We start from the raw sequence: 19550 nt of genomic DNA on the forward strand, positions 1-19550 counted from the left end.
CATAACAAATTTTCCCACAACTGTTCAATTAATCAATTCAAAGGTTATCTCGGTGATCACACGTTGAACGTAATTTCTTGGTAGCATAGAAAACGACTTGATACATAACATGAAAATTTCGCAGTCTTAACCGGATTGAGAATTGTTAGGAATTCGAACAATAGCGTTTTCATTAAATAATTCAATAATCTGGTTTGTTGGAATTCTATGATTTTAGAGATATTTTACTTAGTAAAATGTATCACTTGTATAGATAAATTGAATTTTTAACCATGCTCAATAATACTTAAACTGAATTCTGATCCCTCAATTTTGTTTAATTCTTCGTAAGTTAGAGAGGAAAAAAAGAAATCCAACTTGATAGGTTTCGTAATAACTTCGATTATTTTATGGAAATTCATCGGCATTTCATCACTTTAAAATCAAGTTATCAGTTTAATTTGGTTTATTATTAATTTATTGTGATTTTATTATTTCCTCAAAAACTAGACTTTCTTGAACGTTCAGCGTGGCATATCATGATGATAAAAAAAAAGATCAATCAAATTACATGTAGTTGCAACATCCCAGTAAATAGCCCTTAAAAACTAGCACCTCAATACAGTTCTAGGCCTTCTCAACCCCCTCAATCCACGGTCAGCTTCCGGAAGGTTCCGATGGCACCACTTTCGAGTTCGGCATCGGTCGTATCCTGCCAGTACTTGGAATCTTTGGTGATTTCAATGTGCATCTCCTCGGATTTCAGCAACCTGTCGCGAGCCTTGTGGCACTGTTGCTTAAATTGATCCAGACATTCTGCCTTCGGGATCTTTCCGCCGAACTCTTTCGGTAGCAGATTTCGGTCCACCTTGGCGTACAACTCGTCCCAGGATTGGTATAGCTGCGGGGAGAAAAGAAAATATTTTAGTTTAAAAACATACATTTTTCCATACTTCAAAAATGAGAAATTATTTAAGAAAATAAACAAAGATAATAAACTCTTGACAGGAGATGAGTTTTTAGGTTTTAACTTGAAGAACAGATGAGTTCTCGAATCATTTTTCATCACTTTTCATCTAACTTTAACAAAATTTGATAAAAAATTTAAAGTTTTATATTGGTATAACTAGCTGATCCCGTGCGAATTTCGTTCGCTCCCAACTATAAATACGTGATGGAGGGATGAAATATCTTAAAACGATGGAAGTTCTTAAAAAAAAAGAAAAATACGCGAAAATGTGTTTGAGTTTGAATAGTAAATTCTACCCATTCTCATTACAATATTACATTAAAAATTCAACAGTATTTATGGATGACCTTTATATTTGTTCTTAGACTTAAAACTTTAAATTAAAGATTGTTTCATTTATCGCCGATTCCCTTCATTGATCTGGACATCCTCTTTTTATGTTCCTGACCAAAAAGTGGAATGGAATCCAATCCAAACTCCCTAGTGTATTTTTTTTTTCTAATATCGGTTAATAAAACGATTGATTCTACTGTGAACAGTTGACATGGACAACCACTTTGGCCAACCTGTGAACTGAAATAATGGACAACTCCTTTTCCGATACCAATCCAAAATAGGCAACCTAATCTCATGTTCAAAATTTCATCTCCATATTATGCATATTCACGACAATGACCCCTGACATCAATTGTCCGTCCTTTAAAACATCCATACGTAAATTTTCAACTCAATCTAAAGAAAAACAACGTCTATATTCTAAAAACAGTAAACAGATAATATGGACAACCCTGACCCAAAATAATCGAAATGTCCGACCCTTTAAACTCCCATGTACAAATTTTCGTGTCAATCCGATGCATAATCACGACATTATCGCGAAAACAGTGAACAATTTATATGGACGACTCCTTTTTCCTACCCTCGATCCAAATTTGAACACATGAAATCATTGCTCATCTCTCAAAACTCCTATAAAAAAACAGTGAATAATTTGCAAATTTTCATCCTAAACCATTGTATAATGACGTCAATATCGCTTAAACAGTAGTATTTGTGTTGCATGGGCGATCCCCTTCAAAGGGGATCGAAAATTCTGAAAACATTTCTCATCTTTTCTGGTCCTAATGAGCAACCATGCCATGATCATTCGAGAAGTCAACCAGTTTACTTGAAATTAAAAAAAAATACAGTAGCAAACGGTCGCAAATTGAATGTCCTTCAAAATGAATATGATTTGGTCAATAAAAAAAATTTAAGTTGTTTGTGTTGTGATCGATTCGTTTTGTGATGTGAATTCACACTAGAATTGACCATTTTTGACTTCAGTGCATACCACTTTGATTTCCTGTGAAAATAAGATATCGATCGGTGTCTTGAAATAAGTTGTAGAGAAAACAATTACCCACAATTTGATGAGCAAAACAAACGATTGAACAACAATGAACAAAGTTATGTCTCTTTAAAGTAGTGACGTCAATTCACCCAGTTTAAACAGAACAGGGTAGTGGCTGAATTCACATCACGCAGTTTTTGTTTTTTTTATAAAAAAAACAACGAACTAATTTAAAATCATCTCAATTATGTATGATTTCTGAAAATCAGACCATCTTGAGAGTCAAAAAAGCTTTTCGAGCGTATTTCCTTATAAAATATTACAAAAAATCGAATGTTGTGACGTGAATTCACTCAATCGCGCTGTTGTAATTTAGCTGGATTCCATGCGATTTCTTTAAAATTAAATGTTTCAGAATCGTCTCATCATTTTCAATGAAGGTCTTTTTTTTTTGTTAAAAGTGTCAATTTCAAGAAAAAATTTGAATGTTTTTTTTTTAATGTCGAAAATTCACTCATTTGCGAATGTTTTTGTTCACTTTTTAAAACAAACCCAAATAATAAAAAAAAAATTCTACACAACTAAGCAGTATTTGTTGGTTTCAGAACGTATTTTGTATTTTTCGAAAAAAAAAAAACCATTCATGTATTTTAAATATTTTTTCTGTAAAAGTTGTCAACACTTACACTTTTTCCAAAAAAAAAAAAGATTTTCAAAATAATATAAAACAGCGCTTAGAAGGTGTCAATTGCTCTACTGGACAAAAAGAATTTGCACTTGCTATCAAATTTAAATGCCTGTAACTTTTGTCACATAAAGAATATGAACTGAAAATATTCTGAGTATTTTTGATACACTATCGAATGCTTAAAACATTTGACTAAAAGTTATATACAGTTGCGTTAAAAAAGAATGGAATCGCGTGAAGCTGTGCACTCGCTTCCAACTTTGACCAGCTGCCATTTCTGTTTGGGGTGATATTATTTCGTGAATTTCATAACTAAAGCTAGTTTAACTATTTAACTAACACTTCACAAAATTTGAAGACAGGACTATGACTGGAAAAAAAAAACGATACAGCAATTCTTGTGAAAAAGGAAAATTTGAGATTGTTTCACAAAATTCGTTGTATGTTTGACAATTTTCAATGAAAACACTTAAAATTTGGTCAAAAGATGTGAAAATGTTTGATCTAGTAACTGTCCGCGTTTCATAAAAATTGATTGACGCGATCAAAATTGGAACCGGTTTGAAAATTATGTTTATTATTGTCCAACAGGCGATTTCATTTGTTTTTGGACAGATGTTTGTATGGAAGATATCGTTTTGTGAAAGAAATATCTCGAAAAACAAAGATTACAATCCTATATGTATGTATGTATGTATGTTGGTTATCCACCATGGGTGCACTGATTCACCGCAGTTTCTGCCAAAGTATGAGCTCACACACATGCATTCTTTAGATTATTGAGTTGATGTAGGTATATTTTGGAAGAACGTGTCAATCAGGTGGGCTAGTTTACTAACAAGTATTCCGGCATCCGTGTATATACCTGACCAGCTGGGCAACTGATTGAAAATTACTTTAAAATGATAAAATAACTTTAAACAACCTTAACAGATCGCAATTTCTCTGCTTAGAAAATTGTTCCGTCTTCTTATAAGTCAAAAAGGATTCAATTCCCAGAAAAACCCCTTCGAAACTAATGGATTTTTTATTCCGAGAAGTGGCTAAAAATCCCATTGCTACTTCGAATAATTGTCCTACTTAATTTTAAAAATGCTGATAAAAAAAGTCTGCTTTAATTTTTTTTGTTTATTTATGACACTTTACCAACGTTTTGGCATTCGTGTCAAAGTCAGCTTTAATGTTTCCATTTTTTTTATTAACATTATCGATGTGCAGAACAAGCAAAGCCTCCCACACCATAATACTGCTCTTTGGGTGCTTGTACGTGTTTCGGTTCTTCTTTATCCGAAATTATCTTGACAAAAGTCGTTCTTATACGTATAAGTGTTCGTTTTTTATAGGTCTGTGAGCTCAAATTTATGTTTGTGGCTTCAGATACTCTGTTTCGAGAATTCTATAAGCTTATTAATAAATTTTGTGTAAAATTGACGTTTTTAATGCATCTGAAATAAATATCAACCGAAATTGTAAGTTGAATGCCAATTAATCCAATCTTTCGACATATTAAACCAGTTGTCTTCTTTGGGATTTTTTTCACAAAATGCAAATTCCAATATTTATAGGAATCATCCAGGTGGTAAAAGCATAGATTTTTAGCCATTTCTGGGGAAATTCGGCTGTTATTGCTGGTTGTAATATTCCGCTGACGAGCTCAATGGCTACAATTTTCAGCTTTTTATTTTCAATCAGTGTTCCTTTTTCTTTTTAAACGTGTTTTCAAGCAATTTTGTTTATAAACAAATCTTTCTGACGGTTTTTGTCATGAAATTTACAAATATTTATGGTAACTTGCTATTTCACCATCTTATCGGAATACTGTTCTGCGATCTGCTAAGGTTGTTTAAAGTACGTACTTTATTTTGTCCATGTGGAAACTGACTTTTAGTTGTACTATGCTTGAGTGTAAAGAACATATACCATTTTTGGACAAACAAAATTCAGCACACGTTAGTGTTTTAAAAATACTGGAATTCATCAGAATATTTCGAGTGGATATTCTTTTTGTGACAAAAGATACAGGCATTTGTAAACTTTGAGAGCATGTTCGTACTTTATTTAGTCCAGTACTGCATATAGTTTGTTCGGGATTCAACCAGACCAAACTGAACGAAAAAATATAAACCAAAAAATTAAAAATATTCGGCATATGGTGTTCAGTTCTCTCTTGTCAAAGCTAGGATAAGTGTATTTTATGTATCTTGTGAGGTTCCCATTCCTACGGACAAAAGAATTTAGAAGAAAATTAAATTTGAATTGAATCTCTATCGAAATAACATCGATTACAAAACCTAGCGGCAGTAGGATAAAATATAATCGGTTTAAAAAATTAGAATTTGTACTAAAAAATTTCATGCAAATTTGATTACACATTAAGTCTTTTGAGCCTAAGAGTTATGAGTGCGTAAAACCTTATTTCGAGAAAAGGCGCTTTTATGTTGTTGTGTTTGATTATTTTCCATACATTTTTCAATCATTTGTATTTTTCTTTCGAACGTAAAAGTAAGTAGATAAAGTTTAAAAATCATGATAAAAACACCAAATATACTTTGAAACATGGAAAATAGTATGGCATTATTAATTCAAAATCGATCATTTTTATATTTATCCCCTTTTGGCTCTGAAGATCTCATATCATGGCGCAGGAACGGGGAGGGGCTTTAGGGGTTAAACACCCTTATGAGGGTTCAAAAATGTTTAATAAAGTTTTGATGAACGACTCAAGTTAATCAAAAGTAACAAATCCAAATCAGGACTGACAAAAAAAATAGTAAAATAGGTAATGTCAGTTAATAAAGTTACAAGACACAAACGCAATAAAGTGTCTAGAATTAGAGAGAAAAAAAAGTAACAAACTGGACTCCGAACTAAGGCTAAAACCTCGAAATCTTATCTCAGCTCCACAATACTACTAGGATAACGGACTAATTTCGAACCAGAGGACCAATTTTGGGCCACCTTGTCTAGTTCTCTTATAAAGCAAATAATCATGAAATTTTTTTTAGCAATTATTGTTGAACCCTTTGCACTTAATGTAATGCACTATTTTCTTTCATTATTCGTTGCTTTATAAAAGAGCTAGACAAGGTGGTCCAAAATTGGTCCTCTAGTCCAAAATAAGTCCGTTACCCTACAGGTTTTCGAAAAATTTCTCACTTTTGGATAGATATTTCAAGGCTGTTTTCAATTGTTTTCGAAAAATCTCTATCAAAAGTTATTCACAAAAGAAGTTGGTGAATTAAATTTGGGTACAGTCCTTACTCCCGAATAACGAATTTTCAATAAGCTTAGACTCACTAGGTTTATCAGATTGCCCGGATTTTGCCCGAATATTTTCACTTTATTAGCAAAATCAAAGAAAAATTCAAATTTCGTTATCACAATTGTGTATTTTGCGTCAGAAACAATTTCTAGAGCATATTTTATCCAAATAAACTGGTTATAGCCGGGGTTGTACCCCTTGGTGCAGCTGGTTATAGCCCTGATTTTGGGTAAACTTTAAAGTCGAATACCCGGATTATGCAAGGTTTTTAGATAAAATGTCCCGGATTCGCCCTGCCCAGATAAGGGCGGGATAATATCTGGAAAGCCTAGGTTTGAATAATTTCTGATGTTCTGGTTTCTAATTTTTGATGTTTGGATTTGAAATTCTTACTCTTAATTTATATGCAAAAATGAAACTTGAAAAAGTTTTATGATGGTGAGCCAGTATCGGAATATCAAATTATTAAAACTTTCATTCAGATTCCCAAGTTGAAATACGAATAAAAAATAAAAGAAAAAATTCATTTAGAAAAACAAAGATTCAGAACTCAGAAAAGGAATTTCTGGTTCGGGATTCTGTTTTAAAATGGTATAATTATTGGGATTTTTTGATTTTAATTGAGATTTTAAAATCGATTTCAAATAAGGAATTCAGAATTTATATTCAGGTTCAAAATGCAGAATTCAAATTCAGAACTAAAATTCAAAATTGCTCAAGAAAAAACACAGAACAGGTGAAAAGCACTATGATGAATAAGATCTGACTTCAAACTTAATTTTCAAGATTAGGTTCTTTGAAAATCTAAATTTCAATTTGAATCTTTTCACAGGATTTGAATAATGAAATAAATTATTAATGTTTTTTGATGATATAATAACTTGTAGATATGTTCAGGTTGTCACGATTTTTTTAGAACTTATCGGGGACGAACAAATTCGGACTATTTTATCTAAAAACCTGTCTTTATCCGGGCATTTGATTTCAAAATGTCGACCAAAAATCCGACCAACATCCGGTCAAATTTGGCCAAATCCAGGAATCACGCAACACAAATAAAGAGAGAAAAAATCTTGAAATTTCTTTTTTTATCGGCAGTTTTTTAATTGTACTTTAGACTTTCAAAAAACTTCTCGTGATTATTTTTATAAGATTTGCTCAAAATATTTCGTTTGGGACGCATAAATTAAAAATTTTGCAACACAATTTGTTTTCTTGTTTGTTTTGGCAAATAAAGTGAATAAATCTGGGCAAACTCCGTGATTTTTTTCAATGAAATCTGGGCTACCGGACCGGGCCGGACTTTTGTAAAATTTTATATTAAATATCCTGTCAAACACGGTTAAAACCGGTAAATCTGACAACCTTAACAAATGTATTCTTCAGGTTTAAGAACATCGCGCTGAAAATATATTTAATTAGTTTGTTGTTTAACATTATTTATATTGTAGATACTTCAAAACCAAACATCTAAACTTAAATTTGAGTGTATCGAGTTTACAAGAATTGAAAATAAACCTGATTTGAACCCCAAACTTATTCTTTTACTTTTATTCTTTAATATTTGATACATTTTCACCAATTTTTCTCTTTCAAAAGAAGCTATCAAGATTTCTCATTTATTTTGAAAGCTTCACATTTCTGTTCTTGAGTGAGTCAACTATATTTTGTTGTTCTCGAAGAAAGCTGAATATCGATTGGAAACTGATGTGGCAATTGATGTAATTTTCCGTATTTAAAAACAAGTTTGATTGAATATTGTAAAAACTTTTCAAAATTTTAAAACTGTTTGTAGGCATTGCAATAAATGACAATAATTTTTCAAATTATTAGAAATCTACAGAAAATGATTTGGAAATATTGGCAAAAAAAAAATCGATAGATTGTTCAAACTCTATAAAAATGAATAAAATCATAAAATTTTAATGACACCAACAACAGATTTTCCATCAAACGCATTTATGAAAATTGAACTAGGTTATCACGTTTCCTTTGACTTCAAGCCCATAACATAGACTCTACTGATTGAAATCTCCACCTAATTATTCGTAAGTATTGTGCGTCATCCCAACTTTCCCTTTCCACGTGGCTCATGATCATCCGATTTCGAGAATATAAACAAACGAAAATATGCTTACGAAAATTCGCTGCCTCAGCTTCTCACTGAACAGCTGCAGTGTGAAATTGACAATCGTCATCGTTGCTCCAGGTGCTCCCACGAAGTGGCACTCCCTCAGTCTCAAAGGCAGCGCCTTGATCGAGTACGATGCAATGGTTTTAATTTCGTTCAACGACGCCAAACTAAGCTGAGACATCGTCATGCCGGTCAGATCGTAAACCAGAATCACTCCAGCCGTCTGAACATCCGGCCGGTCGAACAAAAGTTCATTCACTAGCAGATGAATGCGAATGACGTGGGAAGCTTTGAACTTGGTCGGATCCAATCGGGAGGTATCGTTGAAGATGATTCGCCGTCCTTTGGCGTCTTTCTCCGGCAATGGGTACAGATAACCGGTATCGACTAAGGCAGCCAGCTCTGGGTCTTCGATGTCCAGTCGGCTGAACCATTCCGGATGAAGTGCTTTGGCTACCAGGAATCGTTCCAGATTTTCCATGGCACTGTTCATTATAAACTTTCGACTGCGCAGGAACCTTAACAGGAACTGAGTATCCGTTCGGCATTTTTTGATGTGCGGATGCTTGGCGATCCAATCCCGAAACTGTTCCAGACTTTGCTTCCGGACTTCATCTGTTTCCCGCAGTTCTTCAGCCGCAATCTTCCGGCACATTTCACTCAACTCACAGTAATTGTCCTCGTACTTGTCCGGCTTTTTCTCCACGCTCGGAACCCGGTAAAGATAGCTATCGTCTCCAGACATTTTTGCTACCGTTTTCGCGAAAATCGTAGCCCTAGAGAAAGAATCCGTAACAGAAAGATGTCGAACGAGAACTGTCCACACATGGGCAGCTTCGGGCAATCTTTATACATTCAACCTATTATCACCGTCATCACTTTTTTCCAGAACCTGTTTCGAGAATTTTATTTCTCGATGTATGCTCTGAAAACGGCTAGAGAAAAATCATCTCTTACGCATGGAGCGTTTGCTAAAATATAACAGCAAAAGAAGAAAAAAAAAATATATAAAACCGCGACACAAACTGATGGTTCAACTTTTAAAAACTCTCAGCCAGCAATGTTGGGTTGTCTACCCGTTATTAGGCTATAAAAGTGTAGCTGAGATGGTTTCAACTCTTTTTTTTTGCGCGTCTGCCCTACAACGACGATGACTACTTGAGGATTCTGCATCCGAATCAACAGCATGACATGCAATCCAGAGCTATGAAGGTTGTTGTAAAAGATGGTGTCACATTTCAAGTCTTCCCGTCACGAAAGAAAAAACAGTTTCGTCCAAATTACGTACTTTCCAGATGATCTAGCTTTACTCAATGCTACTTGTTGAGTGTTTGAATCAGTGTGGCAATATTTTGGAAGAAAAAAAGAACATTTTAATCTGCATGAGCTGAGTGGAACAATGTACAGTTTTGAACAAAATTGAACAAACAAGCCGATTTATTTGCTATTGAACAGATCTTCGTTCATTTCCGCAGAATGTGTTTAAATAAGAAACACATTTCTGCAAATTTACGTAGCTGTGTTACTATTTCTATAAGATTGTGTTTGCCGTTTGTTCACAAATTTTCAAAATAACGATTGCAAAGTTTGGTGAAATAATTTTAAATTCATCATTACTTTAACATATTGTCCAAACAGAATAATGTACAAGAGTATCAGATATAAGTCTTCACAAAAGCCACACAAAAATGTCGATATTTTTCCCTGGAATAAGATCAAACTTGTCTCGAAACGTGTGATGAAATAAAATAATCATCAATTCTAAAAAAAAGGCTGCTGTTCCGTTTTCAAAATGAAAATTCACATCACATGAACAAATACCAGTCGCAATCTAAACAACGTTGTTTTTACATTTGAAAAAAAAAAATATTTTCGTATACCTACCTATATCTTCGAGTTTTGAGTCAAAAAAATAGGAAGACCTCCATACATTTTTCTCTTTATCGTCGAAACCGTTAATCGATATTGTTAAATTTTCTTTTCCCAACTTTAAAAAAAGCTTCAGTACAAAATTTGATGTTTTTTATTTACAAGTAGTATTATTAAGGCATTTAACTCATATAGTTTTCAAAATTTGATACAAATTTAATACAAATAAATCTTTCTCAAGAAAAATTACGATTTCGTATAACTCAAAATAAAACTATTGATTCTAGATAGACTGTTTTTTGAATGGACAACAACATTTTGCGAGCTAAATACTAAGAAAACTCGAAGAACCTGAATTGTGTGTAGGTAAGCGCAATACCAAACGATCCCTTTCTAGGGCCCTTTAAACAGGTATTTGGTCTCGCGCCTCTTTTGAAACACGTGATCGATTCAGTAAAAATCGCACACAAAGATTCTGGAGCGTTTGAATTTAGAACAAATCAACAATCAACAATTTTTTGGTTGAGTTGTAAAACACTTAACGATTAACTGATGTGTGGTTTTATCAATCAAATGGGTTGGAACTGATATTGGAGAAATGGAAATATTTGTGTTAATGTTGAATTAGCTTAAAAACGCATAAAAGGTCATGATTTGATGTTATCAAGAATTAACTTGTTGGACTCAAAACCGTGCGGTTTAATTGATAAAATTTTCAAGTTTAAAATAATTTTAAACGAATTCTGAATACTAGCACTGGAAGTTAAGTTTGGTTTTTATGGAACTCTCTAGAATAGGATTTATCAGGACTTTCCCGGATAGCCCGAAAAGCCTGGATTTTGCCCTGATTTATTCACATTATTTGTTAAATCAAACAAAAAACTCAAATAGATTTAAACTAATTTTTCATGTTTACGTCCAAAAAGGAATTTTTTATGACAAATTTTATACAAATAATCATGACTGTTTTTTTAGAAGTCTAAAATACGATTTAAAATCTGGTGACGTGTTTTGATAAAAAAAAATCAAGTTTCCCGGATTTTGTGTTGAAAATTTTGAGATCAAATTCCTGGATATTGCTAGATTTTTAGATAAGTTGCATTTCCGGATACGTCCGGAAAAAAAATCTGTCAACCTCACCTTAGAAGCTCCCTAAATACGAGCTCGATTTACAACACCTTTGCTCCCTTGTAAGAATTGGCTTATTCTAAAGCTTAGTTTTTTTAGAAATGGGACAGTTACGAATGCGTGTGTCTCAAAAACCATTCGTTTGACCGAAATACGTTCTATGAAGGAAATGAAGATCATCTTATGATAATTCATGAAAAATTTAAAATAAAAAAAATTATTCATAGTTTTAGTAAGAAAAATTTCTACTTTATTCTTGGTATCTCCCATCGGCCGGCGCACATTTTTTTCAGTCGTTGTACTGATCAGTTTTTTCAACTTTTTCATCGTCTAATTTTTATTCTAGGTGGTTGCATCCTCCTTCTCCAATTTCTGCTACTTTTCGGTCCAATACTTTTCTTTTAAAAGAAACTGAGGGCAACTGCTGTTTCGAAATTAACAAAACTTGATGAGCCACTTAAAAGCTTTTTTATTGAATTTCTGCTGGTAAAACCAGACAATAACGAAATAAAACCATCATGAGATTAATATTAAAATATAATCGGTTAGTAAAGATCGTAGGTTTCATACAAGATAACTCTTTTAAAACAGCAAAAACCAAAGTTTTTGTTTTGAAAGTTATTGTTTTTGCCACAGGAACAGAATGTTCGAAAATCATTATATTTTATACAAAACAACCAGCAAATACATACTTTCATATGCTAGGGACCTTACCACGAGCAGACATGTGATGGAATTCAAACGCTGGAATTTGTTTGAAATAGGTTTTTTTTTATAAGTTTTGTCGTCCATCAAAATCCATCTGTATTATTGCCTTGGTACCGGCTATAGGGCTAGATGGGGTAATTATGAACAAAATTACTCAGTTTTTTATACTATCCGCTCAAACAAGTATCTCTTGAAATTTTAAAATACTGGAAAGTAATAAAAAATGAATGACTGGTTCCCTTCTCCTTCCTCTTCATAATTACCCCGTTTGTTCATAATTACCCCCTTGTCTATGGGGTAATTATGAACACTGTTACGATTTTTGTTTCGTGCTGACTTTTGATATTGGCTATATTCCTAGATTGAAACCCCCTCTAAACAGCACATGGTAGTGGGATTTGTTGATTTTTAAAATTTTCTGTTGAAAAGTTATGGGCTATTTTCAGTTTTACATAGGTAGGAGGCTTCTTTTCATATAATCACAGACCCACCATTCTAAAAAAACTTATAAATTAATGTTTTAGGCTTTATATTCAAGATTTAAATGGCTATCGTGATTTTGACGGTAAGAAGTGAACTTTAACCATCAACCAATGCTCAGAAAAAACCTGTTCATAATTACCCCGTATCTTGAAAAATATGGGGTAGATATGAACACTTCTTTGTGCGTGGGTGGACATTTTTTTCAACAAAAAATCTAATTACATCAAGTATCAATAACTAAACTTAAAATTTTTAAAAAGAACATTTTATCTCCATTCACATTGACGAGGGAGTCAATTGATAAGACACGTCTCAAAACGATTTTCGTTTCTCAGAGACATGAATTTAGTTAATATCTGTAAATACAAAATTTACATAGTTAGGTTTGCAAGTTATTACTGTAGCTTATCAATAGAATGACAGACTATCAAATTTGATCAATTTTGAGATCCTACTATGACCCTAACGGCGCTTGTTCGGCATTACCCCTTCTTCATAATTACCCCACTTAGCCCTACAGCTTACAAGCTCTGGAACTAGCAAAAAATTGTTGTTTGAGGTCAGGTTTGCATGACTCATAACGAAGCAATAATTTGCTGAACATTTCAGCGATCTACATTTAGTTATTTTGCTTATTCAAAATAAAAAAATCGTGTATGAGACTTGACTTCCCTGATCACCCTTAACTGCCGATCATGTGCTTCACTACAATGCTCGATTTGAACTTTGGGGACATTTTTGACAGTGTTTTTATACTTCCACCACTCACACACAGTAATTCTTGAATAATCAGCGGTTCTGTTAGCTATCAATTTGATAATTTATTTATGAACAAGTATTCACGCTCAATAGATAACCTGAATTAAAATCATGGCCCTTGAAATTTTAAAGAGGAACTAACACTAAACATACCAACATTTTTTACATATACCTATTCGTTCCGCCAGGGGTCATATGACCTCAAACACTTTTTTTGCTAAAGCTCTCTCGATTTAAAAAAAATAACAGTTTTGGAAATCTTGCATCATGACTCAAATATGATTTTCAAATACATATTTTCTCAAAATTTTTCATATTATATTATTCTCAAAATTTTACTACTGTGAATAGAACAGCTTTGGTGGATGATACATTCAAAATACAATTCAACTCTATTTTTTCTATTTTTTTTGTTGCCATAATCTTAAAATATTTTGAAAAATATAACCTTAAGTGCAACCAAGGCTTCTAATTTTCCGTTGATTTCATTCGATCCTGACCAGCGACTAGTAGTCAATGTCAACAAATGAATATCAAAGTCGTCTAACGGGTGGCGACTAAAATTTTGGAATTTTTCCGAGGCCTCAATACTCAAACATAAACGAGCTCAGAGAAAAATGAGAGTGTGTATGTGTTAGCACGAAAATCTCAGCAAATAGTATACAGTATAACATTTTAAAAGTGAAATGTAGCAGCTTCAACTATTAACCAGATCCTAAAATCCCCAACAACTACTCGCAAGCAAGGTAGTGGCAGACCAGCGAAAATTATGGACGCAAAAGGACTTCGTTCTTTTTTCACGTGCCTTCAACAACAAGGATTCACTGGGCCAACGGGATACCGCCAAAAAGTTCAATAGTTCTCACCAGTATATCGGCAAGACATTGAATAAAGTTGGAAATAAATACCGAAAGAAGACAGGAGCCCCAGAATACACTGAGGATCAGTTTTCGACTCTTAAATCCCAATGCCGCTGGATGATAAAAAATATGCCAAAAAAAAACACAACCCTTCCTGAATACCCATTCGTTCCCATTTGAGGTAAGCGTTAAGAAGTTTTAGTCGGCGAAACTTGTATGGACGTCACAAATTTTCACTCCGTGGAAACTTATATAAATTCCCATAGGCCAATTTTATCGCACTCAAACGGCTGCCTGTCTTAGCGCGCTTGAAAAATAAATAAACAAGCACCCTACAGGTAGAGCAGTAGGCAGACAACCAGATGGTTAGACGGGAAGTTATGTAACAAGTGATGAGTTCGATCCTTATCTCCCACCGACAATTTTTTTTTCTGCACACAATTCGTATAAGATTTCACGTTGATATATCGTATCTGGATGAGTTATAATCGACTCGGGATTTTAGCATGCTGGAGTCTATTTCGTCACATTCACCGTGGTGTATTTGACTAACGCGCCGTTGTACTGAAGCTGAAATTGCCTATTCAAGTCCTGACAGTGAGCCGTTGTATCTTTTTCGAGAAGTTTATGGTATTTACGGCTTATGTTCTTCCTTTTTTTGATATCTCATGTTTCTCTAATACTTCCCATCACCTTTGAAAAAGTTATTATTTTCAGGTCCGAAGATGTACCAATACGTTCTCAAAACATTAGATTTGAAGAAAAAATTCTGGCTTTTTGAAAATAATAACAGTCCTGTAATAAAATTCGTGAAAAAAAATAAAGTACACCGGGGTAAGTGAGGGCGATGGCTATTCAAACAATACTGTGCACTATTAATTTAAACTGTGAATGCAGAATGTTAAATTAACTTGTATTCTATACAATAATTGTAATGGTATTGTACTTACATATAAAAGATGTGCTGTTTCAATTGCAAATTTCTCGTTAACTAGCAGGCTCTTGACGACAAACTCTATATTAAAACAATCATTATATTCGAAATAACAAGTTAGGAGAAGAAACGGCAGTTATAAATTCAGAAAAAAACCATTATTTACAATATGGGGTCTACCTCGGGTAAGTGGGGACGGCTTTATACATACTTGATGTTAACACATTTTTTCGATTTTTTTCCGTCATTCAATATAATTTAGCTAAATTTGGCATTCGGATGATAATAAGTTGGTTAAAGCATTTGGTGTTCTGAGACAAGTATAAATTTTAGATAAAATAAATTCTAGTTGGTTGCTACATAAATTACTCACTATGAGACCGGAACAAGTATCAATTCCTTCTTCTGGGAGAATAAGTTAAGTTTGAAGTATTTTATGGAAATTTCAGACAATTATTCAAAAAACTAATTTTGGAAGATCACAGTTTTATCACCTTTTGTATACTTGATTTTATTAAATTTTTATATAAAACATTATTCGATTCAGGGGTTTTGTGCAATGATAGAGTATGCCATTTTATTGTATACAAGCTTTCATACAATTTATTCCAATATATTTGTTATTTGAAATTTGTTCCGGCCTAATTGAAAGATGTCTTATTAATAGTACCATGCATTTTTTTTTTCAAAATTTATGACTGTTCGAGCAATTAAGTAACGTTTTCAAAAAAAAAATTGTTAAAAATTTCCTGAGAAATCAAATCAACAAAAACGCAAATGGGACAGACTTGCTATGGGCGGCAGAGCAGTCCATAACAATTCACGATATAACTTTTCTCGCTTAGCACCTATCAAGCTCATCTCTTTAGCATTTTTAAACAACATCACATTGAACGTTATTTTATTGAAATTAATCCACTGTTGATTTTTATTGATTTTTTAAAGTTGAACCATACGAAAAACCGTCCACACTTACCCCAGTGTACCTTACGGCGTAATCATGGGAGAAAACAACTGATAAATTGGTAAAACATATCGACTGTACTATATTGAGAAAAAACAATAAATTTCCTACACAATGAATCTAATATCATTAAAATCGGTTAATATTTGCGATCAGGGGACGCCAACAAACGACAGGTCAAATTTTTCCGAAACGTATATTTTGCGAACAGCTTTGGAGGGTTAATTAGAATACGATATTCAGCAATCTTTTGTTAATTTTGAACATTGCTTCAAAGTCAATCTAAAATCTGAAGAGCTTCATATGTATTGATGTGTATTTAAAACATTTGAAATGATTTTTACTTCTAATGTTTAAATTCATTTTGAAGCAAATTTTCAATTGTCGTGTTACAACACTTAATGTGTTTGAATGTTCAAAAATATTTTTAATATTTGTAAATTGCTGAATGTTGGGTATCAGCTGCACCAAACAATGAATTTTGACTCTTAGTATTTCAAAAGAATTTAATTTGTTCAACAAATTGGTAAAATTTTGTCATATTTTTCTGCATCAAACCAAATTTGTCCGAATTTTTCTAAATTGTTTTTTTTTTTTTCAACAGATACACCCGGTAAGTTTCAGCTATTTCTCTACTTTGTACCACGAGTTTTTGAGAACTGGACTGCGTTATTATATTTATTCGAGGAGGGGGAAATTAATGTTCATAAAATGACTGCCCGTTTTTTCAAGGTTTCCCTGGATATTTGATACAAAATTTCGGAAAAGTCCGGACCGGCCCGGTTGCCCGGATTTCAATGAAAAAACCCGGATTATGCCTGGTTTTGTTCAGTTTATTTGCTAAATCACCTACACAAAAAATTGTGTTGTAAAAATTTTTTATTTATGCGTCCAAAACGACATTTTTTGAGCAAGTTTTGCAAAAATAATAATGAAAGGTTTTTTGGAAACGATTTAAAATCTGCTGAAATGTTTCGATGAAAAATATGTTTTTATTTTTTTTTTTTGCTTGATCATTGCTGAGTAATTTCTGGGTTTTGAACAAGTTTTCCCGGATATTACCCAGTTTTCCGGTTGACAATTTTGAAATAAATGCTCGGGATTTGCCAGGTTTTCAAATAAAATAGCCCGGATTTGTCCGGCCCGGATACGTGCTGAAAAAATTCTGACAACCTTAATATAAAATAAAATAATAACTGATTAAAATGTTAAATCAGAGAAAATCAGATTTTATTAAATGTTTCGAAATTTGGGCTTTCAGTACCTGTATCACCTTCGACCAATTTGAAGAAATAGCTGATGCTGCATATTTTCTTGGTAATCTATGGTATTTAACTGCGAGGTGGCAGGGAACTATTTATGAAATAAATTTTCCTCATTTTTAGGTGAATTGGTTTCGAAGCAAATACATAAAATCTTGATTCGTGAAGCTGAATAACGCTGGAAAACGAAAATTAAAAATATTTTTTGAAGAACTTAACTGCCGCTATTCGCAAGACTGTCCCATATGCATTTTCTTCATTTTTCAGTTTTTCTCAAAAATCATTCAAATACAGTTAGTTCATCAATTTAGACTAAAAACTTTCATAACTTTGTTCTCAACATATATGAAAAAATACCAAGTCATGTCTGTCCCATATGAAATATACACGCAAAGCTGTCCCATATGTCTATTTATACGAATGCTTCAGAATTGCTCTTCTAATTTACGTTAATTTTACAAATATTCATACAATGTGTGCGACAAAATAAGCATTCATTGAAATTGCGAAAGTTAGACTACACTCAGAAAAATACTATTATATATACCATAAGATTCTCTTATGAAGTGGCGCCATAAGAAAAATCTATGAAATTCATAAGATTGTCTTACGAAGCGAATGAATTCTTCAGATGAAAACCTGCTTCAATGAGAGGTTGTGGCTTTTCATAAGAGGGTCTTATGGAAACAGAAAATTTTACGTTTGAAGAGAAAATATCAAGATAATTGATGTTAAAAACGATCAGTTTATTTTCGTGGGTAATTTGTTGTTTGTTTACAATAACATCATGATCACCATAAGCAGCACATCAAAGCACGGTTCCAACAGTCATTCTGCCGCACCCGGTCCATTGAACTTATCCTTTTCGCCGGTCAACATGCTGAAAAGTAAACATAAAAATATGTGTTTACGTTAAAAAATAATTTGACGTTCACAAAAAAATAAACATACCATGTAGAATAACAAAATCACTTTCAACTTTGAAAAAAAAAAACTGATGGCTCCACAACTGGTTAGTGCTTGGTACAACGACGAGAAAATGACTGATGAAATGAATGTGATCATCATTTTTTCACAATACCGCCTCTTCTATTTTTCATAAGAATATCGTATGAATATTGAAAGAATTTCATAAGACTCTTATGAAGAATTAGTTTGGAGGCAAAAAAGTGGTTCATAAGATGTATCTTAGGAAATTTATAATAAGATTTCCTCTGAGTGTAGATAAAACAGTACAGTAAAGTTAAAAATAAAAATCTCCATAATTTTACAAACTAAGTTTAGCGTAATGGGTAAATTCCATCAAACTGTTTTTTTTTTCAATTTCGCATGAGGCTTATTGAATTGTTCTTTATAAAACATGGAAAACAGTCAGCTACAAAGTCATATTTTTTAGGTTTTAGTCATGCTGTTACTTGCTGCTTGGACTTTCATAAAATCTATGAACAAAAATACGCTTAAGTCATATTGAATTGATTTCTCTCATCAAATATTTGCAGCCAAGATACTTTGCTGTTTCTGATTCAGCATAAATTTAATTTTAAGGTATATATAGTCTTTCTAAAAAGATAATCGACCGAAAAACTTTCCAAAATATGATGATACAGGTTGTTTTATTCATGGAACGTTGTAATTCATTTTATTTTAGACCCACTCAATTCTTACGATAAACTTTCGTCATCTTTGACTATCTAAACATGTCATAAACATAATTTCAAACTTATTTTTATCAGTAAACAACCAGTAAAGTGAATAATACAGCGCAGATAGAGAGAATCAAATGATCAACTGACAAAAGAAAAGTCAAATATGGGACAGCTTTGCGGGTACATTTAATCCGCATGCGAAATATACTCTCAAGGCTGTCCCATCATTATTTTCTCCTCTGCATCAACAAATTCCAAAGCAAAAACACATTGGACGAAATTCTACAACAATTATCTTAATATCTATGAAGAAAAATATAGAATAGGTAAAGTTTCAACCGAGAAATCTACGAAAGTTTATAAACATCTTTAAAGCCGTTTTTCTCGGTTCGTTGTTTTTGCATATGGGACAGACTTGCCAGCAGCGGCAGTTAAACGCTGAACAGTTTTAAGGCTGGTTTTCTTATTATTGTTCTCAAATCCATCAATTGGCTACACACAAATCATGCATTTAAAAAAATCCCTATCCAGAGTCAACATGTAATAAAGATCTGCCTCTTTCTAACAAGAA

General features: G+C 32.9%; 1 protein-coding gene across 1 annotated transcript; it reads right to left on the reverse strand.

The window, feature by feature from the left end:
* On the reverse strand, positions 1-9227 carry LOC129756841 (clavesin-1-like). Its single transcript, XM_055753871.1, has 2 exons — positions 8371-9227; positions 1-880 (listed from the first exon to the last, which is right to left on the reverse strand). The coding sequence occupies exons 1-2, from the start codon at positions 9109-9111 to the stop codon at positions 626-628; spliced, it is 996 nt and encodes a 331-aa protein (XP_055609846.1). The 5' UTR covers positions 9112-9227; the 3' UTR covers positions 1-625.
* Between the last annotated feature and the right edge of the window lie 10323 nt (positions 9228-19550).

The sequence above is a fragment of the Uranotaenia lowii genome, chromosome 3 (genome assembly GCF_029784155.1).
Source record: "Uranotaenia lowii strain MFRU-FL chromosome 3, ASM2978415v1, whole genome shotgun sequence".
Taxonomy (NCBI): Eukaryota; Metazoa; Arthropoda; class Insecta; order Diptera; family Culicidae; genus Uranotaenia; species Uranotaenia lowii.

What these genes read in the sequence shown, in the direction of transcription:
- LOC129756841 (XM_055753871.1), bottom strand. Translation starts at nt 9,111, where the DNA reads ATGTCTGGAGACGATAGCTATCTTTACCGGGTTCCGAGCGTGGAGAAA. An exon ending in AGCTGAGGCAGCGAATTTTC is followed by an intron (nt 881 to 8,370) that starts GTAAGCATATTT and finishes TTCTCCCCGCAG; the next exon opens with CTATACCAATCCTGGGACGA.